The sequence below is a fragment of the Apteryx rowi genome, unplaced genomic scaffold, assembly GCF_003343035.1.
Source record: "Apteryx rowi isolate R43461 unplaced genomic scaffold, aptRow1 scaffold_190, whole genome shotgun sequence".
NCBI lineage: Eukaryota > Metazoa > Chordata > Aves > Apterygiformes > Apterygidae > Apteryx > Apteryx rowi.
In genome coordinates, this window is record NW_020448197.1 from 1,226,564 (window position 1) to 1,251,025 (window position 24,462).

General features: G+C 41.1%; 2 protein-coding genes across 2 annotated transcripts in view; both read left to right on the top strand.

Moving 5' to 3' along the window:
• Window positions 1-242: 242 nt before the first annotated feature.
• On the top strand, window positions 243-8,203 carry IL22RA1 (interleukin 22 receptor subunit alpha 1). Its single transcript, XM_026062614.1, has 7 exons — window positions 243-442; window positions 2,672-2,804; window positions 3,534-3,715; window positions 5,114-5,298; window positions 5,762-5,897; window positions 6,144-6,265; window positions 7,181-8,203. Exons 1-7 carry the CDS (start codon window positions 400-402, stop codon window positions 8,201-8,203), a joined length of 1,824 nt encoding a protein of 607 aa, XP_025918399.1. The 5' UTR covers window positions 243-399.
• Window positions 8,204-15,356: 7,153 nt separating this feature from the next.
• The window catches only part of MYOM3 (myomesin 3), a 28,123-nt gene continuing 19,017 nt past the window's right edge, over window positions 15,357-24,462 (top strand). Inside the window, exons 1-11 of the mRNA XM_026062551.1 lie at window positions 15,357-15,463; window positions 15,622-15,696; window positions 16,376-16,535; window positions 16,798-16,955; window positions 18,130-18,225; window positions 18,935-19,023; window positions 22,008-22,052; window positions 22,304-22,444; window positions 23,432-23,593; window positions 23,882-24,023; window positions 24,114-24,313. Of these exons, the coding sequence (XP_025918336.1) occupies window positions 15,357-15,463; window positions 15,622-15,696; window positions 16,376-16,535; window positions 16,798-16,955; window positions 18,130-18,225; window positions 18,935-19,023; window positions 22,008-22,052; window positions 22,304-22,444; window positions 23,432-23,593; window positions 23,882-24,023; window positions 24,114-24,313 (1,375 nt within the window). The remainder of the gene's footprint in view (window positions 15,464-15,621; window positions 15,697-16,375; window positions 16,536-16,797; window positions 16,956-18,129; window positions 18,226-18,934; window positions 19,024-22,007; window positions 22,053-22,303; window positions 22,445-23,431; window positions 23,594-23,881; window positions 24,024-24,113; window positions 24,314-24,462) is intronic.

Here is a 24,462-nt window from a genome sequence, read left to right on the forward strand (position 1 = left end):
ATCCAACCAGAAAAGCAAGCCCCAAAACTGAGAAATATAAGTGAAGGCTTTCAGGCAGGAAGCTCTTTATCAGGAAAGTGGTATTTGGCTCTGTTTCAGAAGCTGGGGAGTTTCTAAGCCTCTGGCTTGTGCACCTTTGTACAGTTAGGTGTGTATACTCAGAGGGGAGAGGTGCTCCTGTTGTCAGTCTTATACTCTCTCTCATATGCAAACACATGCGCACGCTCATCTTCAGTTGGTGATCTCAGACGGGAATGCAGGCGGGATAGTAGCTCTGCAGCCTGTTACTGGGCAACAAGGCCAACCTGGCTTCACAAACAAGAATTTAATTGTAAAAGGTGATTCACCTGAGCACAGRAACAACTGCCTGCTCTCACATCCCAGCTTGCATAGTTATTCATGAAGCAATTTCTGATCTTCTGGGCTGTATCTTTGGTGGTCGGTAAGTCCTGACTTCTTTCCTATCGCTAACTGTGGTTGCTTCTGTGGGGTCCTGTAGCATGAGAGGTGGTTCAGTCATGTTTCCTCAGACAAGACCTAGAGAATGAGCCCTTGTCCGAGGTTGTTCAAAAGCTCTCTGCTGTATTGCTCTCCTTTAAATATTTTCAAAGTACCGTTGGTGTGCTCAGTGCTTTCTTGATTAGTAGGGAGAAGAAAAGCTTCCTTCGAGGTGTCTGACATTGATGTGTTACAATCCAAATCCCACAGGAAAAAAAAAATTCATTGACTTCAGGGGGCTTTGGATCAGTTCCCCTGTGTCCTAAATGGAGAGGCACGTGAACAGATGAACATCTCTGGTTTTAAAAAGCTGCAAACATATAATGTATCCCTAAAAGCCACTTAGTCCTGCTCCAAATGTAGCAAACTCATTCCTGGGTGAATCAAGGATAAACTTGCCATGTTTTCAAATGCCAGCTTTTCAGGTCACTCATCTGCTTCTGCCACAAGACAATTTGTTCTTCAGGTTTCGCTGTTCTGTTCATGTGCCCATGATCTTATAGAGTAGGGGAAGGTGCCTAAAGAAAATTAAGAAACAGAGGGACTTTCATACTGTGAAATATCCTGGTTCTTCCCTGCCCACGCTGACTGTGCTTGTGTTACAACTGCTTTGCATAACTGTGTTTTGGTATGGATAAATGTGGGAAGATGGAGATTTTCTACTTCTGATATGGTCAGGGTACTGTTGACCGACTTTTCTTGGTGCCTAGAGAGGGGCAACCACTCCCTTTTTACTGACTGCTGTATTTCTGCCTCATCAGGAAGATTTTGCTAAGCCATGCATGAGAGGAGGCAAGTGCTGAACTATAGCTGAGATCAGGACAAAACCTGGACTAGACTGCAGCCCATTTGTGTGTTGCTTTTAGGCCCAAATGCCCTAAATAACAAGACTGAGAACTGGATTTATGCCTTTCTGCCTAATTCTCCTCTTACATAGCCTAGTGGTTTAACCTGGACACTCAGCAATCTGCTATGGAGACAGCTGGAAGGAAAGCTTAAGGTGAGGATTCAGGAACTGGTGTGTTTTAGTCCCTGTTCTATAACTGGTCAATGAGATCTTGTCCAAGTCACATTTCGGTCCTCAGTTTTCCCATCTGTAAAATGGTACTACTTCTAATTGTATATCTCACCATTTTTTCAGGAAGGCTCACTGATTTTGTGTGTCCATTTACAAGAATCATAATGAATTATTTTCAGCAAGTGCAGACTGAAGCCCATGCAAGTTCAAGGTGTTTATCAATATCGCAAACCAAGAGTTGGGAGTAATGCATAAATTATACATCTTTGAGGATGTGTCTATAATGCCAGTTTACACAGCTCATCCACTCTGCAGGTTACTCTCCAAGTTAGAAGGTTTTACGGATCAGCCTTGAAGAAATTTTACGTTGTGTATTCCCATGACAGCRACCACTTTGTAGGGAGCCAAAAGTTTCTAGGACATTTCTCCAGTGCCTGGTCAGACCTAGTTTGCTGCAGATGGATCATGGTGATATTCTGCTCAGACTAGGGGCACGTTTTTAAGGGGCAAGTGACATTTCTGCTTACTAAAGCCAGAACCCATCCTCTGTGCGGAGGCAGCACAGGACTCAAACTGCAGGGAGCTGCATGAGCTGTTTGCCTTCACCCTGGCACTCCCAGATCAGAGTCCAGGCCTCAGCTCTCTGAGTGTCACTCTGTACAGGCAGCCTTTCCCCAATAAAACTCAAAGCACAAGAGGTTAACAGCACTCACATCTGCAATGATGTGAAACTGATCTCAGTATACTGCTTGCCTGACTCTGGGCAGAAAGCAAAGAGAGAGAGTGTGTAGGCATGAATCTAGCCTTGAAAACAGACTGTTCTTAGCTTCCCAGCCACTTAACCACTTTAAAAGAAATATTATCAGGGACTCCTGGATTCTGCTTCTGACCCTGGGGTTTTGAGGCCTTTCTGTAAAACTTCCTAACTTTCATTTCTTTGGCTTGAGTCAACAATCTGCAAAGCCTGTACTGCGATGTGCTGGTTGGGTTCCTGTTCTGTGCAAGCTTCTGCTTTGCAGCCCATCTTTAGCTGACTGGAAGTGACATGCCCAGTAATTTTGCTCACTAAATGGCCGATCAGCACTGGACCCATATTAATCTGAAAGCTGAAATGCCAGAATATGCATTTTAATACTAGCTACTTTGCTCCCCTAGGCACTGTCACTACAGAGAGATCATCATGTCTGAAACATGCAGCATTTTCTTCTACAAACTTTGAGAACATCCTGATATGGGAAACTGAAGCAGATATTCCTCCTGGCACTGCATTTGATGTCCAGTATAAACAGTATGTGAAGTTTGCTTCTTTCTGGAGCTCTGTTGTTTAGGGCCATTGTTTTCAAAGGGAGAAGGAGTAAGAAAGAAAAGTAGGTTTTGCTGTTTCTGCTACTTGTTTTATTGCTATGAAAATAGCTCTCCTTAGACAAGAACTCAGTAAAGGACAGGATTATTTCCACTGGTAGACAGCGCTAAATTAAGGAAATGAGGAAAATTTTAAGTCTTGGTTTGTTATCTTTACTCCATTACTGAGCTGCTCTTTGCCTTCAGCAACTTCTCCCCACTCCGCAGTTTCCTCACCTGTAAAATACAGGTAATAGTAATTGCCTTCCTTTGATTCAGTGATGAGAAATAAGAGGAATAGGACTAGTGCTACACAATAGCTTTGTTGCATTTGGACAAGTCCACAAACTCAGCAGTGAATTTGCATGCAATGAGTCAGGGCCTGAGCTGGGCAAAGAACGCAAGAGTCCTGACTCTCAGGAGACTCCTCTTGAAAATTAACTGCACTTCCTCAATGCAATATCCATGTAGATGCCATCAGTGAGGAACGGATTAAGGGCCGTAACACAGGGGAAGTTTTTTGGCCATTCCATTCCCAACCACTCCCGAACTGTAACAATGAATTTGAAAATTATTAAGGGTTGGCACAGTTGCCTGTTTGGATCATTGTGGAGASGGACTGTATCACACCTGCTCTACTAAACAGACTAAAAGCTTTTGTTTGGTCCTCTCTAAGGTATGGAGAAAAAGTCTGGCTTAACAAGCRTGAGTGCCAGAGTATCACACAGCCTTCCTGCAATCTCACTCGTGAAACAGAAAATTTCACTGAGCATTACTATGCCAGAGTGAGGGCCACTGGCCAGAACTACTGCTCCTCCAAGTGGGTGCGCTCAGAAAGGTTTGAACCCAGAAAAGAGAGTAAGTACCACTGCTGAAATCTATTAAAACCTGGTTACTAGAGACTCCTTCTTAGTCTCACTGATGTCTAGGACAAGATTTGCTCTAATTTCAGTGTTGCAAGACTCTGTGCTTGATAGGAAGGGAATGTAGGCTATCCAGCCCAGGAAGAAGGTTTGTTATTGGGCAAAGAGGCAAATGAGCAGGCGGTCAGGGTCTTCCCTGAGGTCTGACACCAAAGTGGGATTAGAAGAGAAGAGGAAAAGCCAGATGTCCCTGAAGAAAGAGCTGCTATTAAGGCTGAAGAGAGGCAGAAGGATCCTAATAAGAGACATGATGGGCAGCCTAGGGAGAACCAGTGATACAGTCAAAGATGCTATGACCTGAAATGCAAACTGAAATGCAAACTCCAGAAAACCAGGATAAGCAGCCAGACCAGTGGATACCTAATGTTTCCAACCCCCAAGTGAGTTCTGCCACAGACACACAATAAAGCCTTTGGGAAGTCTATTATTGGCTCTGCGAATAAAATTTTCCCTCTGCATATTTGTCAAAAATATTTCAGGAAGGCATTAGCAATCAATGACTACGAAAAGCCTTCAGATCTTTGCATGAAAGAAGCTCTGAGAGAGCCATATAGTTGCTTTGATCATTAAACATTCACTTTTCATCACACAAAAACATTAGCACCTATGGTGAAGGTATCCTGTCCCTAAGAGCCATTCTTTTTGGTTTGATTTTTTCAAGCCACTTGGCCTTGAAGGATCGCTGAATGCTGCTTTTAAACAGCCTGTTATAGATAGGGTTAAACCTCTGTGTAAATGCTGTGTGCTGTAGCATCTGCCTTTCACTCACGATAAGTGTAGATACAATGAGCTCCTTTATGGACTAGAAACATGAAATGTTATAAAGATAAAATCTGAAGTAGGGTTGGAATAGGAACTTAGGTAGGAGATAGCTGAGTGGCCTGTAGTGGGGTTTCACTCTCACCTCATCGCACATGCATGCAGGAGGACGTCTCTGTGCAAGAAAGAGAAGCAATGAGAAAACAGTGAGACCATGGTCCTAAGAAAAAGCTTGGGGAACAAATTTCCAGAGAATTCTGGGGAACAATGGCTAATGATGGCAGAACCCTGGATGAAAACAGTATCTCCTGTTGCCTGATTTTTCCTATGCTCAGTGAAATACATCTGAAATATTTTTTGTATATGAACAGAAGTAATCAAAAAATTACACAAAATCAGCTTTTCTACTAAGTAAAACAATCTTGTTGAGCATTATCAGCATTTTATAGAAGTTTCATAATGTATAGTCAGTCTGCGGTGTCTAGATAAAGGTCAGCCTACATGTGTATATGATCATCTGATAATGCAACAGCTTTAATCTTAACCATTGACACTCCTGTTTTATGTTTGCTAGCTATTATTGGAGCACCAGAAGTGGAGTATATTCCTAATGTACGTTCCATAAAGTTTCTTATACAGCCCCCCTATACTCCGCTGAGGGGTGAGGATGACCGCCAGCTAACCATAGAGGACATTTATAGCAAATTTGGTTCTGTTGATTATCACTTAACAATATTCAACCAAAGGACACGCCAAAAGGTAAAGCACAACCTCAGGTCACTAGCCACTGACTCTTTTAAATCACAGTTTGCATAAGACGGAGAAGGACATCAGAGCTGATTAAAGATGGATGTGATTTCTGCTGTATAAGGGGAACTCTCAGAGTCTTTGACTTTCATCAAACAACAGGAACTCTAAGTGTTTCTCTGAAATTCAGGGAAAACTAGTTTCCCAGGGTACTGCATAAGTAGCAAGAAGTAAAACTGATAAATACGAAAAAAGAAACTGACTTAACTAGTCTCAAGGAATTGAAATGCAAAAGTAAATACAAAAACAGTGGAAAGCGAATTATATATTTAGAAATCCATACATACAGAATTATTAGAGTCCTGTAACACGTTATTAGCAACTAAAATTTTATGGTGAATTTTGCAATCTGAGTTAAAGTAATTGTGTAGATTTAATCTTTCTAAAATACTGAATTTGCCTTTATTTTAAATAGTGGACAAAGAATGAACACAACAAAGAATTTGAAGTTTCCAACTTGGACCCAGACACTGAATATAATGGAACAGTACACATATGTCTCCTCGAGAGAAGCAGCAAATCTCAAGTATTTTGGGTTAGAACATTAGCAGGTGAGGGTGCTAACTCTGCTCCATTAAAAGTCTAGCTGGGATACTGGGTGCACAAGAGACCAATTTCCAGCTGGTATAAAATAACATAGCTTTGGTAAAGGTATTGAAGCAACACTGACTTTCCTAATTTAAAAATCTAGTCCTACCAGACTCAATCTATAATGTCATTTAGACGATCCCATGCAATTTTTCTAGTCCAACTCTCTGAAGCAACATTTTCTACTTGTTCTTTCTTCCACTAACCAGATAAGACCTGGCTTCTCTACTGTTTTGTGGCACTCGCATTCTCTGCAGGACTGGTGTTTGCTGCAATTAGTTATGTGATCTATAAGTATGTCAAGCAACGCAGTGCACAGCCAATGTCTTTGGTAAGTGTTYCTAAGCCATTGCAGCAAATCTTTAAAATGCTCGGGACTGTGTGCATAGATCTGACTAGTATTGCTAATCCAGGAGGATGAATAAGCAGACAAGGGCAGTGTCTAGGCATTCGCTGCGGACTGCTGGCAGTTTGAATCTGGTCATCCTAACACAGATAGAGAAAATTTGTTAGAGGAGTTGCAAAGTACAACAACAAAGATGCCTGCGGATCTGAAGAACCTTGGTTAGTCTACAAAATTAGATAAACGGTGTATATTGTCCCTAGAGGAGAACAGGACTTCACACTGATGTGTTAGAACCGCTCTCAAAATCACAGACCCCCAAAAGTTCCATTGCCTCCAATCTTAAACCTAAAATTTTCAGTTTCTTATGATCTTGGTTTCCAATTTTTGAGTGACCTATTGACAATAATTTAACAGGACTTGACCTATAAAAGATGAGCGCTCAGAATTTCCCCCAAATAGGGCACCTCTAAAGGAGGTATCAGGTTGGGCAACTAAAATCTAAGGCATCCTAAATCACAAGCACCTTTGGAAATCCTGGGCCTTCTTACCTATCCCTCATCTCCGATAGCAAGTAATGGTTATGCATGCTAAATTAACTTAAGGGCAATCTATTTCCATGCTCCAGGGTTTATGCCAAACACTGCAAAATTTAAGCAAGATGTTTTTCTTCTTTAGAGTTGCACAATTGCCCTGATGCAGAATGAGAAATGTCTGTATTTGTTTGAGGGCTCACTGACCAGAAAAAATCCCAGAGATCTTGTGTCAGTGGAGTGGATCCTTTGTGATAGTTGCTGGCTCTTACTGATATTTTTCCAAAGAGAATTTTTAAGAATCTAAAGCAAGCCTTTAAAGTCACAGACTTCTTGTTAATAATTCACGTTTGTCTATCTACTTTGACAGGATTTCAGAGGGATTTCATCCTTCCAGCCTCTTACACTGACAGTGGAGCATATTATAAAGCCCATTAATTTATCCAGACCTGCACTTCTCATCCCTGAAGCGCAGTTACCACAGATCAGCCAGCGTTTGGACAAAACATTGGACCCACAACGGTCTTTCTGTCCGCCAGAAACTGTCTATCAGCAACAGGCCAGCATACCGGCATTCCTGCCGCCCGCTCAGCCCCGCTGCTTGGAGAGCACGTCTCCTCCTGGTTACGCTCCTCAAATAGCTGAGCAAAGCGTTCCTTGCGCTGTGTCCAGCGAAACTCTGCCCCCAAACTATGGCGTGTGCGGCGAAGGCACGGACCTTGTTGACAAGAGGAAATTGCAGCCAAACCAGACGCTAAAGGAAGTTTCTCCAGATTGTTTTGCTGGTGGAAAGCTTGTAATCCAGATGCTGGGCAAGAGCTGCAGTCATTGGGACTACAAAGAACAGAGGCCAGAACTGTCATTATGGAAGAGCAGTGACACGAGAGAGTCAGTTCTCTTACAGGAGATCCCTGGGCAAACACAGCAGCTGCTGCTCCAGCCTGATGGGGTGAAAAGTGAAGTGCACATACCCCAGCTGCCACTGTCTTTGCTGGAACAAGGAAGCTGCTATAGACAACAGAGAGCAGAACCGCTACCATTATTGTCTTCAGTGAAAGTTGACAGAGACTCTGTTCCAGAGGATGAATCCCTGTCATCTCTGTCAGCAGCTTTCCTCCTCTCAGTCTGCACTGGTAACAACCTCCCTGGAGAGCACAACACAGAGTGGTGGATGTCACTAGATTCTGAAAATAAATTGCAGTTCCCAGAGACTCAAGAAACAGAGATGTTAACAGCAGCAAAGGAACTAAACTGCACAAAACTGAATAATGCTGTGTCCCAAGACACTATCTCAGACCAGGACAGTGGCATTCCCCTCACTATGTTGTTCAAAGATATAAATTTAAAGGTTCAGTGGGACCAAGGTATGGATGAAAACACAGAAATTTATTAGGAAGACATAATGATATCAAAATCCAGATTCTGTTTACTTGCATGAAACAGTAACCTACCCTGCAAAAAGTACAATGGAAATAAACACAGCAGCTCTTGGATGTATTATAACATGGTACTGAGTGGTCAGACTGTTTCCACTGTTATATTATGGAYGTAGTTACCTTTATTAATATCACTACTTCTGGGAAAACTGAAAGGCTTTATCTTTCCACTTACAATAGGTCTTTATTCCTTGGATTTTCTTCAAATAGATTATGGATTGGATTACTTTAAAAGCTGATTTAGGACTCAGGTTCAAACTCCAAATTCAGTATCCTCAGAATCTGGGAAAGTTCAGAACAGAAATGACATTTGCTCTTTATCAGAACCAAAGATCCAGGTCCAAAATACATCCAAACTTTGAAGAAATTCAAGTGCAAATGTATGCAAAGCTAAAAGAATTAAATATATCATGGTATAGTAAAACAATGAAATATATATTTGTACTTTACCCTTGGACATGATTCTTGCAAAACAATAGACTACTTTCATGTCATGGACTTTGCCTTTAAAGCAGTCATTGAGACTGTGGTCACAGCTCCTGATGCAGCACTTTTGTGAAACCAAATGTCCCCTATCCTGCTCTTTGGTGCTTGTAGAAAGATAAAGCCTTTTTATCTCTCCAACAGATTGATGCAGTCTTGGCCCTGTCCTGACCTATTATGAGCTGCTGCTCATTTCTTTCTCATGACATAGTCGCACCTTCTCTTCTTCCCCATGAAAACCCCATGAAAGAGATGGAGCAGCAAGGACCACATTCCACGGAGGCAGGAAAGTGAGGAGTTTATGCTAACCTGACTGTTCTGTGGAAAACAGCCTTTAGGGGTCTCAATTCAGACCCAGCAATGCTAATACACTAAGTAATCTATGAGGGAGACTAGGGAAGTCTTGAGCTTCTTCCTCCTACCCTTCACTGGCACCACTGATGAGCAAAACGCTCCATTTGCATGATGGAGAAGCGTCTACAACTGCAGAACCCTCCTCTGCTCCTGTCACCAGCTCACCCACTTCTAGTGCTGAAATGAACCCAAACCAATGTAAACAGAGAGCCAAATTCCTTTAGCACTGTACCCTTACCAAAGGCAAGATATATGGTATTTTGGGGGGGGACCGAGGAGATTATTATCTTTGACTAAGAGCAGAGCATAGTTCAGCCTGTTGATCTGCTCTGATGTGGTAAAAAAATGTGAATGTCTCATGACATCAGTTTTAAGGTAGAACTGAAATCATTTATAGGAATAAACAAGCCTTTGAATGGTATGGGGAAGTACTCACTTGATTAGCGCTTTCAATGAAAGGCTGAACAGAGACAAGAATGAGCTCTTCTCCTCATGAGTGCACTTACGTGTTTTCTCTGTCCAGGGAGTTGAGGCTAAAGGCTAAATTCCACTTGCTTTAGCGTGATTTTGCAAATAAACTCTGATATTATGAAGTAAAGGGGTTTTCTTCCATTGAGGCAGGGGTGCAGTGAGGTGAGCCATTTGAATGAAAAAGAACTGCTACAATGCACTGTGATCACATAGAGCAATTTTGATAAGACTGACGCTACTTGGAGAGCAGATATCAGTTAGATCACATGCTGAGACCCTCTCTTAAAAGAGCCAGCAGAGAAATAAAGAAGGGGAGATGTGTTTCTTTTACTGGGATCATCAGCTGTCTCATTTTGACCTCAAAAATTCTCCATAAATGAAATGATCAAGAGTGACTGCCCTAAAAAGCAAAACAAAGTGCTACGAATGTAATATGCAGATGATATAATGCAGGATTAAAGGAATAGTCTTAGGAATGCCATATTTGATAGGTAACGGTTCAGCCCCTAACTCTAGAATAAATAATAGACAAAGCGCTATGGTCACGTTGCATGAGGCAGAAAGGTCCAAACGCCAGATGTGATGCAAAAGCTTCATGGAAAAGGGTATGAAAGGTGTGAATACGTACATGGTCTGGGCAGTAACCCAGAAAGAACATTTTCATTGTGCTGGCTTTACTTAGTGGCTTTACTTAGTGCCATTCGACATGAGAGGTTTTGTGGAATGTCATTTGAGTTGTCTCGTGTATCCTGTGTCCAAACTATACCATCAAAAATAGTACAYACAGAAACGCTGCAGTTACAGAAGTTGCAGCAGCCAAGCGGTGTTGTTTCCCAGGAAGAGCCAAGACCCCAGGGGTAACATTCTGCTCCACCAATTCCCCCCTAGGAGAGGCTGCATTTCAAGCCAGTGATGCCAGTTCCTTTATTCAGAGTTGCCTGTAGGCTGCATATCTTGTGTCAACAACATTCCCAGTGATGCTACTCAGGGAATAATCAAATGCCACAATGTCATCATTTTGGCTCTTGTTGTGAAACATAACCCACAGTGCGAGGTCGGTATGGGCAGCATAGTGTAGAAGGGAAGGGGRCTCACTGAGAGAATTTAAAGACACTGCTAAAATATACATTTGCTATTTAACAGCCTTCTCAAATCCCTCTGTTGCCCATCTTAAGAACAGCTACAGCCCTCTGCCAGACAGTCTGATCATGTCACAGCCCTTAAAAAATGTATCATCTCAGTGCCCTAGGGGGAGGGATGGGAGCTGAGGTGTAGAAAACCTGGGACCAGGTTTTAGAGTGCATGTAGGTGCCTAAAGATGCAAAATGGCACACAATGAAGTGCTGATCTCTTCATCAGACACCTTAAATACTTTTAAAACTCCATCCCTTCTGACAATACAAGTTAGTAAAAGCTGCCTATAGCAGGACTGATGTAAAGGCTGATGATCCAGCTATTGYGCCATCCTGCCCTCATCTGTTCTACCCCTAACAGCAGCAAGTGCAATGAACAGGGATCTCCACCAACAGAAAGACCCTCCAGGCCAAGGCTTACGGAGGTGACTCCCTACAATTCATCCATCCCTTACCACCATGTACTGATCTTATTACCTTCGGGTTCATTGCTTTTCATTATCAAATTGATAGTCTTGTTTGTTTCAAAATTCATCACGGAAAACAGCTATATTAATTATCTCGTTCCCCTTCTKTGTAAGGACCCTTTCAGATAAACAGCATGATTTCAACATTATTTCAAAGGTCTTCACATGCAAGCAATCTGTATCTAACAAGAGATGATTTTATGTTTACCTTGACTTTTCCAGATAAGAGTTTTGATAGCTCTAAGTAATAAAAACTAGAATTGCCTTGTGACAAAGACCATGCTTATTCTTAGCCAGATGTCACAACGATGACAGGTGAGCATTGCAGTTCCAGTTGTCACAAGGATATCAGCATAGCAGGTGGCAGCTGTAACCCTATAGGGAAGCATTACTGTCTTTGTCTTCTCAGCTAAATTTGGGGAGCTGTCACTTAGCCACTCCCCGTGCCGGCAGCCCTGCTCATAGCTCACCAGGGATCTTTACAGAGGGATGAACATACCGCCGCCGACTGAGGCTCACACTCTCCCTTGTTATTTGCTTGCTGTTTGATTTGGCATTGAAAGGTGCCCTGTTTGAAGAGTATCAAAAGCAACTGATGKTTTTTTTACATGTCCTTTGAGGAAAATCTCACTTAAGGAACAAATGGAAAGCTCCAAATGCTGGAGACAGAATGAAGCACAACCGAGGAGCAGCTCTGAAAGTACATGGGACCCTGATAAAATAACCTCCCTATCTCAGTTCTGACATCACACTGGCCAAACAGTATTGCTGCTACGATGGCGGGTATGATGCAGCAGCAGAACTGCTTGGAAGAACTTATACAGCAGCTGGATCACAGTGCTACACTGTGGCCTTAGAGCTGCTAGTTCAAAGCATTTAAAATGGCCATATATATCTCCTTCTTTTCAAATTAAGATAATGAGAGAAGTGAGGCATGATTATGAAATAATTTTATAGGAAAARGGTGACAAAAGCGGTCAAAGGTTTGAAATGACTCCCATACGAGGAGACAATAAGTCAGGACTCTTCTCCTTAAAAGATACAGGAGGTTTGATATGACAAAGATGAATGAAATTATAAATATTAAGCGGAATAGACAATAATTATTCATTATTTCTCATAATACARAATTCAGGAAAGCACTTGAAGTGGCCATGCAATGGTTCAAAACTGATGAAAGAAAAGTATTCCTTCACTCTGACAGCTCAGCTTATACCAAAATGTGCTCAGCCTGCCCAATAATACCTGCTTATTGCTTTCTTAGGAATGTCCAAAACACAGTCACTAAATAAACTTTGCACGTAGAAGTCCTTGTAGTTCTCATGCTGATCCTGCTGGAGTTCAGCTTTGTTTTATTTGGATGGTGAAGTGAACAAGGATTCTTGGAAATAGATCCTACTGATATGGACAGGGTGACTCAAACCTGCCAAATCTGACTTTGAAATTCATTTCCACAAGGTCTTGTGGAGGCCAGAATCATTAAGAGTTCAAAAAGAGATTAGACAAATTAATGGGGATAGGACTATTAGTGACAATAAAGTATTGTGTCCCTCTCAGGAACAGCTACAGGCCACTGTCAAGAGTCAGGATACTGGGCTGAATAGACCTTTAGCTTGATACGGTATGGGAATCTTATGTTCTTACATCTCCCTTTTACTGACTTCTAGCTGCTCTGTGAAGTTCATTATTGATGCACTGACTCCTTATCTAATAAAACGCAGCTGGAAAACATCTGGCTAACAAATTGGTATCGCAGCCTCAAAGCTCTGCTACTTTCAAACCTTTATTTCTCCTTGATACCACACAAAATATCACTCGCCCCTCACACTGCTCTGAAGGGTTTATCCTGAACACTGCAACTGCAAGCCTATTTTAAATAAATGGTAAAACAGCAGCTTCTGTTCTTTTACCCTGTGCCAGACTCTCAGATACCACTATGGGCAGCTGGATACGGAAGCTCACCCACTACCATGGCAGCCAGCCTTCCTTTGCCTGTAATGGGGAAAGCATAACGTCTCAGCCAACCAAAACACAGAACTGCTGTTAGCTCCTGATCTAATTATACACTGACATAATTTGGCTGGACTTGGCATTCGCTAAAGAGATGTCAAAGTAAATGAATCTCACTCCATTATGCAGCAACGGCAATGTTAACCTAAGGGAGATTCCTGGAGGAGATTAAAACGTTCATAATTTATTTTAGATCCCTTGTGAGCCTCTATCCTAAATGAGCAGAGGATAATACAATGCTCTGATGCCTGAAATTTGGAGGCACCTGTCTTCCCTTATATCATTTGGCAATGGCATTAATTTGCCCGACCTAAAAGAGTTTGTGATTAGTTACCACTACAGTAAATGGCTCAAATAGTGTAACCCCTGCATGGGTCTCCCCATGGTCATTGCGATGACATGGTAGGATGCTATATTTAAGACTTCAGGATGGGCACTCAAACATGGGGAACATTCTTTTGGGGACAGTCATTCTTAGTGTCATCAACAGGGAAAAGGAAACGCTCCTTTGTCCTTTATCTTCCCTGAGGACAGGCACTCTCACCGTAGTCTTCACAGGGTGAGTTTTGTTTATCTGTAAGTAAACTATTGTTTATAGCAAAATTTTATGACTTTCATCATCAGCTACTGTTTACTTGAATTGCACCCGAGAGATTATGCTTCGTGATTATACCTGCTTTAAAGAGTCATCACTGTATTTCCAGTGTTTTCCTTATGAAAATATTTTGTTTCACTTCATGTTTTTTTGGCAAGAATCTATTCTGTTTTATTGATCTATTTAGAAAATATTATACTTGGACTGAAAAGCAATAGACTATAATAAGTTTTAGCAGATCAGAACTCTGGATCTTTACAGCAAACACTAGATTATAAAGCACTGAATATTTATTCAAAATTATCCAGGGAAAAATTGAAAACAGTATATAGTAGAAATGAACTACAGTAGAAATGAACAGTAACTATTCATGAACATGAAAATAAAGATCTGATGCCCAGTAGTCATTTTTCAGCTGAAATAGTTCTGAAGGGAGTAGTGATCTATGAAATTAGAAAGAAACTCTTTCCATAAAAACCTGTTATGTTTCATTTTCTCTTTCTTGTACTCGCCAATGTTTCTGTTATCTAGACAAGTCTCTTCCAAAGTTAATGTCTACTGAGGAAATATTACTATGATAATTCTGTATTCTCATCTGCATTTTGGGATATTTTGCATTTACCACAACAACTGTGCTTTACGCAGACTATTTTTAAGCAGTTTACTTACATTAACAGAAAATTATACTAGTAGTAAAAGCTGAATTTTTTGAATTGTATATAGTTTTAGGATTAGAAAGCAGTAAAATTAAAATCCAGGCAAAAATTTGCCAAGGGAAAATTTCAGTCATTGAACATGAGCTAGGGAGAGATTTACGAGTATGTTTGAACAAACATTATTCAGCAACAATTACACTTTCAGGGGGACTCAGCTGTTTTTTGAAGCAACCTAAGCTCTTAGAACTTGAAAATCTGTACAGTTTAGGGATTGTGCTATAGGTTTCTGAACCAGTTGCAGGATGGAACGAGATAAGGAGGGATACCCTTTTAAAATTTACTTTTGTTTAATGCTCACTCATCAGTCAGTGCCTAAAAGCAGCACGCTGCTTATTCCCAGAGGAAGGGCTGCAGCAACAGCCTTGTTCTTTAGCAGCTAACGCAGGAGATGGATGGGAGCCAGGAGCTCTGATGTTTGCTCCCCATATTTCACCTGCAGGGGAGACCTCCCTGGGATGGCTTCTCTGGTCACTCCGGGAAAAATCCTGCAACTTACTGAGCAGCTTTTTAAGGGTAACGTTCTGAAGGAGGCTATGTTCTCTCTATGATTCATCAGCCATTTTCCAAGATCTAAGGAAAAATGCCTGATCTCTCAGGATGCACTCAAAGGATGGATCAAGCATTATCCTGTTGAAGTACTGAACTGTAACTGTAATTGTCAGTGACGTAGGTTTGCAGATGGGATGTATGGACTGAAGAAGTGCTCTGTTTCCGCAAAGGCAACTGGACTGGTTAGTTCCAGAAAATCCACTTGGATTTTCCAACTACCACAGACATCAAGCGATTTCTGCACAGCAGCCTGTGTGTTTGGCTCACCAGCATTGCCTTATTATTATTTTTAATTCTATTCCAGCAAGAAAGTTCTGTTCTGACTCCCCAGCATGGGAACCCGAACCTTCTTCCACCACAGAGAGGAGGAGCAAAAGGAAGAGAGGCAACAGAGCTTGCAAATGACCTCTACGACTAGAAAGAAAAAGTTCAAAACCAGGTAAGTCACAGTTAGGCACAGGCCAGGTAAATCAGGTCCAGACAGGACCTTCTAAAACATTACACTTGGTACTGGACATTCATAGATTTGCTGAATTTTTAATTTATGAAATTATTTAACTTTGTCTGGATTCTTTTATGTGTGTCTGCCTCTGGAAGCGAGGAAGAAGAGACTTTCACCCTTTCAGAATTATCCATAGCAGCCGCCCTTGCCTTGACCTCCGAAACACCACCGTAAGTCAGAAATCATTATAACTCAAATACAAACATGGTATACACTATCACTTTTGCATATTAATGTCACAGGTTCCAACTCATTTTGTTGGAAGCAAAAAGACCAGGTTCAACCAAGATGTTCTTCCTTTGAAAAGAAAAACACCATTTCTCAACTAAAATACAGAAAACTATATTATATTGTCGTGGTACCTCTGATGATAAGCAACATCTCCCTGCTCACGAGCAAGGGCTTGAAAGAAACTAAGTTTCACAGGAATAAATGGAAAATACAGAGCCAGATTAATAAATTAATGGTAACGATGGAACTCCCCCTCTTCCCTAGAAAATCTTGGCAATGACCCTGCTGACTGTCCTCCTGTGATGGCTGAACAACTTAAGTAGTCAGCATCATCCCTCCTCTCTTTAATCCTTCCCAGTTCCCTGTCCAGGATTAAAAGCATCCATACAGCGGATCCCCTTCTTGTGCCATGGTAGTAGAATCTTTCATGGTAGCACTGCTGGGTTTCTAGGATGCACGACTGCCTGTCATCATACCCCCTACTGCGTGCGAGTTGATGTTTCTGTCCTTAGCGCTTTTTTAGATTTAACCAAACCTATGTGCTATGAAACAAAAACAAGCAAACAAACAAAACCATTATCCTAACTTTTGTTGGCTTTTAAACATTCTCTATTTCAGGGATTACAAGCTAAAAAGAGAAGCTGCCATCCTAGAGCTAGAGCAGAGGGGACAAAAAAGAGTTCGGTTTGGGAATGACATGGAAAAGTTGGAAAAAGAAGTTATTAGGAACTGCAGACTGCTGCGTGTGAGAGCTGACCGGAAGGCCCTTCGGAGGAAGGTCAGATGTAGAAAGAAATCAGACATTTCTATGGGTAGCAGAAATGCCTACAGGATTATAACTGGTAACACTAACTAGCGTTTTGGAGAGGATACTAAACCTGATCAGGTTTTAGGACAACCTCAAAACCATGAAAAATAAGGACAAGACCTTCTACTGCTGCTACTGAAGCATCATCACACGTGTCCCTTTTGTAAACAAATTTGTGTAACTAGAATATAATCCCTTTCCATTGCCTTTATTTATTCTATCCTTGTTCTAGGCTGTAGAAAAGGCACACATGGAGAAGGAATACATTGAGCTGCGTTCAGGGAGACCACCTATGCTCTGGATCCCACTCAGAGTACATGCAGTCTGGGAGAGGATGGAAGTGAAGCTGACGTGTACAGTYCTGGCTTCCCCATCACCACAGGTTACTTGGTATGTCAGTCGATGGTGCTGACTGACTCGGCCCATGTGGCTAACAAAGCATGTGCGCATCTCAGGAAGCAACCAGAGGAGTAACATCTGTGTCCTGTTAGAAAGAAGGAAGGGAGAGCTTAAGAATTCACAGAAAACACTTTCAATTCTAGGTCACTTCTTCAGTTCCACTGTTAGATTCAGTAAAGAGGCTAAGTATTCAGTGGACCCTGGAGACAGTGGACTGTCCTAAGGGGCTCCTCTTGGAATAGGACTGACATTTATGTTGATGAATTGGCACGGAAAAATTGATTTCCCTGCTTCCCTTGGTGCTGTGTTCCATCAGGCAAACTGAGAACTTAAYTGCAAACCAGAATCTTCTGCCAGCGCTAAATCTTTGCACACATACGCACCACCAAGGCTTGACTATCAATCAGGATACAATAAAAGTTTTGGCATTAAATTGCCATAGCTCCTACAATTTGTAAAATACAAAGCAATTCTTCTATTTACTCAGCTTTGCTTATTTACAAATACAAGAGAAAAAGTGCTAYATACTGGGCCTGACCACAACATTCACCATTAACAATGGAGGGACAGAAATAAATGAAAGATCACCTCAAAAGCAATTCGCAAAGTGTACTTTGATCAGTTTGTTAAAGTCACTGACCATTCCTCCCATAGCAGGTCTGAAGTATGCAAACATTTGGATTACTAATGACTCTGTAGGCAGCTAACTCCTCTACGGTTAGAGCTCCTGATGTCCTGTGTCCTCTCAGAACAACCCCTCTGAATTATTCAAAGCACAAAGAGAGTACGAACCTCCCACAGATCCCCAGTGAACACAAGGAAACACGAGACATCTGCTCAAACTCCCTTCCACAACCTGCAAAGCAGGGAGCATAAACTGAGGAGGAAGCAACAAGCCAACGCAAAGCGGCCGTAGGCAGTCTCCAAGCAGCACAGGCTGCGCTGGGGAAGAAGCACAAGCAGCGCTATGGGATGGGATCTAGGCTAGCTGCAAGGCTGTTCTAGCTTGATGTGGGATGAGAGCTGAAAAAGAAGGAACTGTTGTCTACTCCTCTGTTCTGTTGTGCCCCTGTTGTGCTTGACACTGTTAATTTTAAAATAAGGTATTAATTTTACCAGTTTCTTCATCCCTCTTAAGCAGCATGYCACCTTTGTGTTCAACTAGGTATAAAAATGGAGTCCGTATTGATCCTCGCCTAGCTCCAGCAGGGAAATACCGGATAAAAAACAAGTTTGGTATGCTCACCCTGCACATCAGCAGGTAACGTATGTGCTCTTGTCTCTGAGTTAGCTGTTTTTTTACTGGAATAAGGCTTGCTTTCCTGAAAAGCCAGTTTGTGTATGCTAAACAAAAAAGATAATTCTTCTGGAGTCTGATCTTGTTTGACTTTAGTGGGCTGTGTTTGAGCTAAATCTTTGCTATCAGGAAGCAATCTCAACAGTAGTTCATGAGGTTTAAAAAATACTGTGTTTATTTAAACCTAAATAATTGGAGGTAAGTACAAAATCTTACAGCCTTATTAATCTTTGCTCCTTTTTTAGGCATGGGAAAAGTTTTATCATTCAGGGCAATGTCAYACACATTAGGAGCACTTTATGAGCAGACCTGCCAGATCCATCCCAGCTGGGATGGATGGATGTAATCAGAATGATATTAGGACTAAAACCCTGTGCGCTATACATGTAATAAGTACAAATGCCTATCTTCAGTGAAACCAAGTGTTCCACAGGGCTTTTGCTTGTTCATTACTTGAAATATTTTGCTTTTATATATCAAGAAAGAAAGTGACCACTAATTATAAGAAATCCTTGCACTCAAAAGGAAAACCTGCTTCTTGATTAAAAGGAAGTATCTGCTTCTAAGTTCTGGGATTAAAGGGGATCCCATTTGAATTTGTCCTGCCCTAAGTTATCTCTGAAATATGAACAAAAACTAAAACCCTGAAAGGAAGGAAAATAATTTTTTCCAGATGTTCCATGGAAGATTCTGCTGAATATAGTGTTGAAGTTAAGAATCAATACGGCGAGGCTTATTCATTTGCTACAGTGCTTGTCAGAAGTAAGTAGAAAATGTTCCTTTTGTTTTATATTTTCAAATTCTTTAGATTTTTCAACATATTTTCAACGCTGTAAATTATATCATAAGAATGTACAAGCACTTTGGAAAACAGAGAGAGAAATAAGTCCCCTATAAATAAGAGGGGAGAATTTCTCTCTTATTTATTACTGAGGGGGTCTAAGCACAACTGCATAAAATAATATTCAGCTACCACCAACTGATATATATAATGGCTTCTCTTTCTCAGTCACGTCTGGACTCAGGCAAAATCTTTCAGATTCCATTTGGACACAGCTGTCCCTCCACTCTGCTGAAGTTGTACTAAATTTAGATACTTATTTCTTGTGGACTGATACGAAACAGCCATACAGTTCTATACATAACAGGCTGAGAAAGAGTCTGGTGCATTTCTGAAGATAAGCAAGAAATTGATTAGCACGTAATGTGGCTTCCAAGGCATCGCGCAGTGCGATGTTGCACAGAACACCACCTCTCTCTCTCAAATCAGTAACCACTGAGAACAAATACATGATTTTCTTCTTTGGATCTGTGCTGATCTTAAAGTAACTGGCAGGAACTCTGTATATATACATTCTGCCCAAGTGAAATTCAGACATATGGGGAAGGAAGTAAACTACCAGTACTTAAAAAGCGAAATTATATCAAGCTTTAAGAAATATGCAATTCAGTCTCATGGGGTCATAGTTTGGTTGTTGGCATTTCCAAAACATACATACACACATACATATATATGTGTGTGTGTATATATTTGYGCGCACACACACACACACACACATATGTATATATATATAAAAATCCTGTCATAAAAAGCCAGATCAGAATAGACCTACAGAACTGTAGACAATTAAATGTCAGTAGGACTGACAAGAGTCCAGGGAGTAATTCAGACAGTAACAGTTGAAATTTTTGAGTAGGAAGTGAATAGGTTTGCTTTGGAAATCTTACTGGTARCCAAGCCAGCTTGAACTATTTTTTCAGATAGAAGAGTTTTTTTGTTTTGTTATAGACAGTATAGAGTATATAGAGTATATAGATTATAGAGTATATAGACAGTATATTGTTAGTCCTTTAATAAATTCTTGGGTCTGTCATGGGTTATGTTATTATCATCCTTACTCTTTGAATGCCATATTTTGATCCCATTGAATGCCCTTTGGAGATAGACACACACACATCCCAAAATGGTACTCAAGAATCTTAATAAATGTGTATTGCTTATGTTATCTTTCAAATCCTTTAATCAAAAAATGTCCCTGTAAAAAGGACATTGTCAAATGTCCTTGTCAAAATTCAGCATGTCTGCAAATATGTAGCATACACTTACCAGTTCTAAAGGCACACTAATAATAGTCCAGAAAACCATCGCTTGCAAACCTCCCCAGATCCCTAAATTCCCCTTACCCTAACCCAAAAAAGTCACCAGGTATACAATGCTACTCTGAACTTAAGAGCTGGGCCTTTGCCCTAAGCAGAAGTAGCTGTCTGAAAAACTCCATGACAATATTTGCATGGTCCTTCTCCCCATTTCCCTGTCAGTCTCTTTGGGATCAGGGCTGGCATGATGATACAATCATCATCTGAAATGCTGTGGTCTGTCACAGAAAACCTCCTTGGATGGGACTGCTCCCTTGATCTCTAAGTGCCTGATGAAACTGTACTTCTTCAGGCCTGATCAGCATTTCAAACAGCTTGCTAACGATCTTCCTTGTGATTGCTGCCAAGAGGCCCACGCTTTCCTTCTCCCTTGACCCTGTCTAATGCCATCCCAGTAACACGACTCCTCCTTCTGCTATTTGCATTTAACATTCTGAAAATAGAGACTATACCAAAGCCTTAATCCTGCCTCCACTGGAAACATTCCTCATCCCCCAGGCAAGCTGATGGCATCTCTTCTCGGGCCCCACACTGTCTGGAATGCCCTTGATGCCAGGGGAGGGTCTCAGGCTTGGTGATCCCCTAAAGCAGAAGTTCATTCTTACCAAAGACATCACTGCGGGGCTCACAGGACCTGGGATGAGGTTGTGGTTTCTTTCTTGTGCTTTCCATGACTTACCTCTTCAGCCATTAACACTCATTCCTCATGTTTTGCTTATGAGTTCTGCTATTGTCAGGCTTCATTCATTGAAAAACACAAATGGTATTATTTTATGTGCATTTCTTTGGGCTTATAAAGATAGGAAAGGAAAGTAWCTCGATCTCATCCTGTTTAAATGCAACTGTTCTTAGATTCCAGCTCCAAATTACTTCATTTTGTGCTGTGATCCCAGCAGTTCTCACAGGCTAGAAAAGGTTAAGTGGGTCAGCATTCACGTGTGATGCCTCCAAAGAATCCATGRCTGCTGTAACAAATGATTCGGCAGGAGACCCTCTTCCCTCAGATTCAGGAATGACCTCCGTATCTCAGAGCAGTCTGTAGTTCTGGATGTCCTTTCTTTTGGCTAAATCTTGAAGTCCAACTCACYAGTAGTCTTCAAGAATCCCACACCATCTTCTGTAAGGGGAGGCTGTTTAAATACAGTGGTTTGGCCATATTCTATTTTCAGTAATGTATACAACACTGACACTTTTTGCTTTCCTTTTCTGTGCGGTATGTGGCATTGAGTAGCTACCCTGCTCTTACTCAGTGTAACAGTGGCCTCTTCTAGTGTAGCTTTTAATAATATAAGCCAAGTTGAAAAAAATTGTTAGTTGTTAATAACTGAGTGCACATCAGTACTTAAAGCAGTACAGATATACCAGTATAGTCATATCAGTAATTTCCTGTGTAGATACATCCTTGATGTTTGTGAAGGCAATCAGCTGTTAAATGGATTAATATTTTACCACACAATGAGGCTTTGAAGGTTCACATTAAGTGCTTGTTTGAGGGAACAAAATACTTTACTGAGCATCATTGTTAGTTTTGGGGGGAAGATAAACATTGTTACAAGATTTGCTAAATGTATTTTCTTCTTAATTTACAGAATATTATGGAAAGGAGTCAGGATTTGATTCAGAAATATATAGAAGTGAGTAAATGACTGTTATTATTTCTTTGATTTTTTTAGCCTGAAGCAATCTCATTCTTTTTCTCTGAACTATAGCTTTTCCTATTAGTCTGACTTCATATGAAAAGTGCAAGGCCCAGGTACCACTCTAAATACATCCTCCTCCTCCTCCTCCTCCTCCTCCTCCTCATCATCATCATCATCATCATTATCACAGGAAGAAGGCTCTGGGAAGTCTCTTTATCATGCTGTATTTTGCTCTCATTTCACAGGATCTCTCATTGCCAGAGAGGCAGATTTTGCCTTTTCACTGAAACCCTTATTCTCAAGAGAAAAGGAGCCTTTCACCCTTTCCTGTTATTTCTCTTCCGATCTACTTGAACACCAACGAGACATTAGCTGGTTCAGAGATGGTTTGTATGCAACAGCTAAGTTTATACACATACATGAATATACCATTGATCTCATAACTGTGACATAATGCTTACAGAAGAGAATTGGAATTCAGATTCTTGAGCTGCTCGCAGCTCTTCTTGAGCTACAAATGTTATTATTTAATTTGTACTCTTTCCTATTTGTAAAAGAATAATAGTGCTAAAATGTTTTGGAGGCGGTGACTTATTTATGTTTGTAAGAAGAGTTTAAGAGCCTTAGTTCCATGCACTGAAAGCTCAAAGTCTCTGTTGTTCTGTCACTGAAAGGCCAATGGCGCTCTAGTAAAAAAACCTTCTGGATATCCTCRACTCTTCTGGGGCCACTGAAGGAGGTCAATCTTAGCCAAAGGGGTAATATTTCTGTGCTATTAAGTTTGGGGAAGCAGAAGTGACACAGTAAGTCTGTTCTTGCCATTTCAATCCTTCTGCCAGAAYCAGCTGTGAAAATAGCAGGACCCATTGAATTCTTGTGATTTATGGAGAATTTGGCTAGTTTGAGTCTCTGAGCTCTCCCAGAATTGGTTAAATATATACAAAATGCACAGTATGTGCCATTCTGCTTTCCGATTTGGAGGGTCACCCAAGCAAAACATCCTGCATGCTGAGTGGTATTGCATCCTCTGGTAGAGATGGTAAAATACATGGCAGACGTCAGAGCATCCAGTTACCTAGTGGGAAGAGCTCCCCTGAAGCCGAGTACCTTTTACTCACTAATCTGTCTCAAGTCATATCTTGCTACTCTTTTTTGCTTGGATTGCAAGCTCTTCAGGGACCATATTTTTTGCTCTGTATTTGTGCACAAATAGAATACAGCAGGACAGCAGCAAAGTAGGATTAGAGTCCATGACTGCAACTCAGAGGCAGAGTAATAATATCAGGAGTGTCTTACAGATCCCTCATCTTGCTCTGCATTTTATTTGCATCTGGATCAGATGGAGTTCCTTTATCCCTTTTCATACTTCACAGGTGAGTTGCTGCAGAATTCCGAACGCCGAAAATTAAAATATCAAGACCAGGAGGCTTCTCTGACAGTGTCATGTGCTTACAAAGAAGATGAGGGATTCTACACTATTCGTGTTCCCACACTGGATGGATACAAAGAACAGACTACTTATGTGTTTGTTAGAGGTATAAACAGAATTCTCTCCTACTTAGAACAAAAGCTCCTTTCCTGATCCCTTGGCATAAAGGAATTCACAACCTCATTCACAAGAAAATGTCTCCCAATTTTGTGCATGTGCAAAATTAACAGAATGTCCAAATCCTAGTTTCAGCTATGACTTAGGTACTAGAAAATGTGACTTGTATTACTGGGACAGTAATGTATTACACATTTAAAATTAAGTTACTGTCTGAGTGAAAGGTTCAGCACAGAGAAGAAAAAACCTTAAYCACTATGGCTTGGTATTTATATAGATGCTGCAGCAGAAACAGCTGGTGCACCTGGATCCCCACTCAATGTGAAATGCCATGATATAAATAAAGATTGCTTGATTCTTTCTTGGGTAGCACCCAGTGATAATGGAGGAAGTCCAATCTTGGGATATTATGTTGAAAGGTCTGTATGTTAATCATCTTAGAGCAAAAGTCTCATAATTATGTTGCAGAAAAAACATGAAGGAACAGCAGGGGCTGTATTTCATTTCAGATGTGATGCTGGTTCAGAGGATTGGGTGCCGTGTAACGACAAGCCTGTGAAAACCTGCAGATTCCCTGTTTTGGGCCTTGTTGAAGGACAGACATACCAGTTCCGAGTAAAGGCTGTCAATAAACAGGGCATCAGTCTTCCTTCAAAAAGCAGCGATCCAGTTACAACATATGACCCCAGCAAGAACAAAAGAGTGACAAGTACGTACTAGCAACAGGAAAATATCTCCCTTAAGTACACTATGAGGCTGCAGGTATAACTGAGCACAGTTTGTCTAGATTCTCCTTATTCTCACCAATATCATTGCTACATACTGCCATACTGTACCTTTGTTGAACCCAACTAGTAC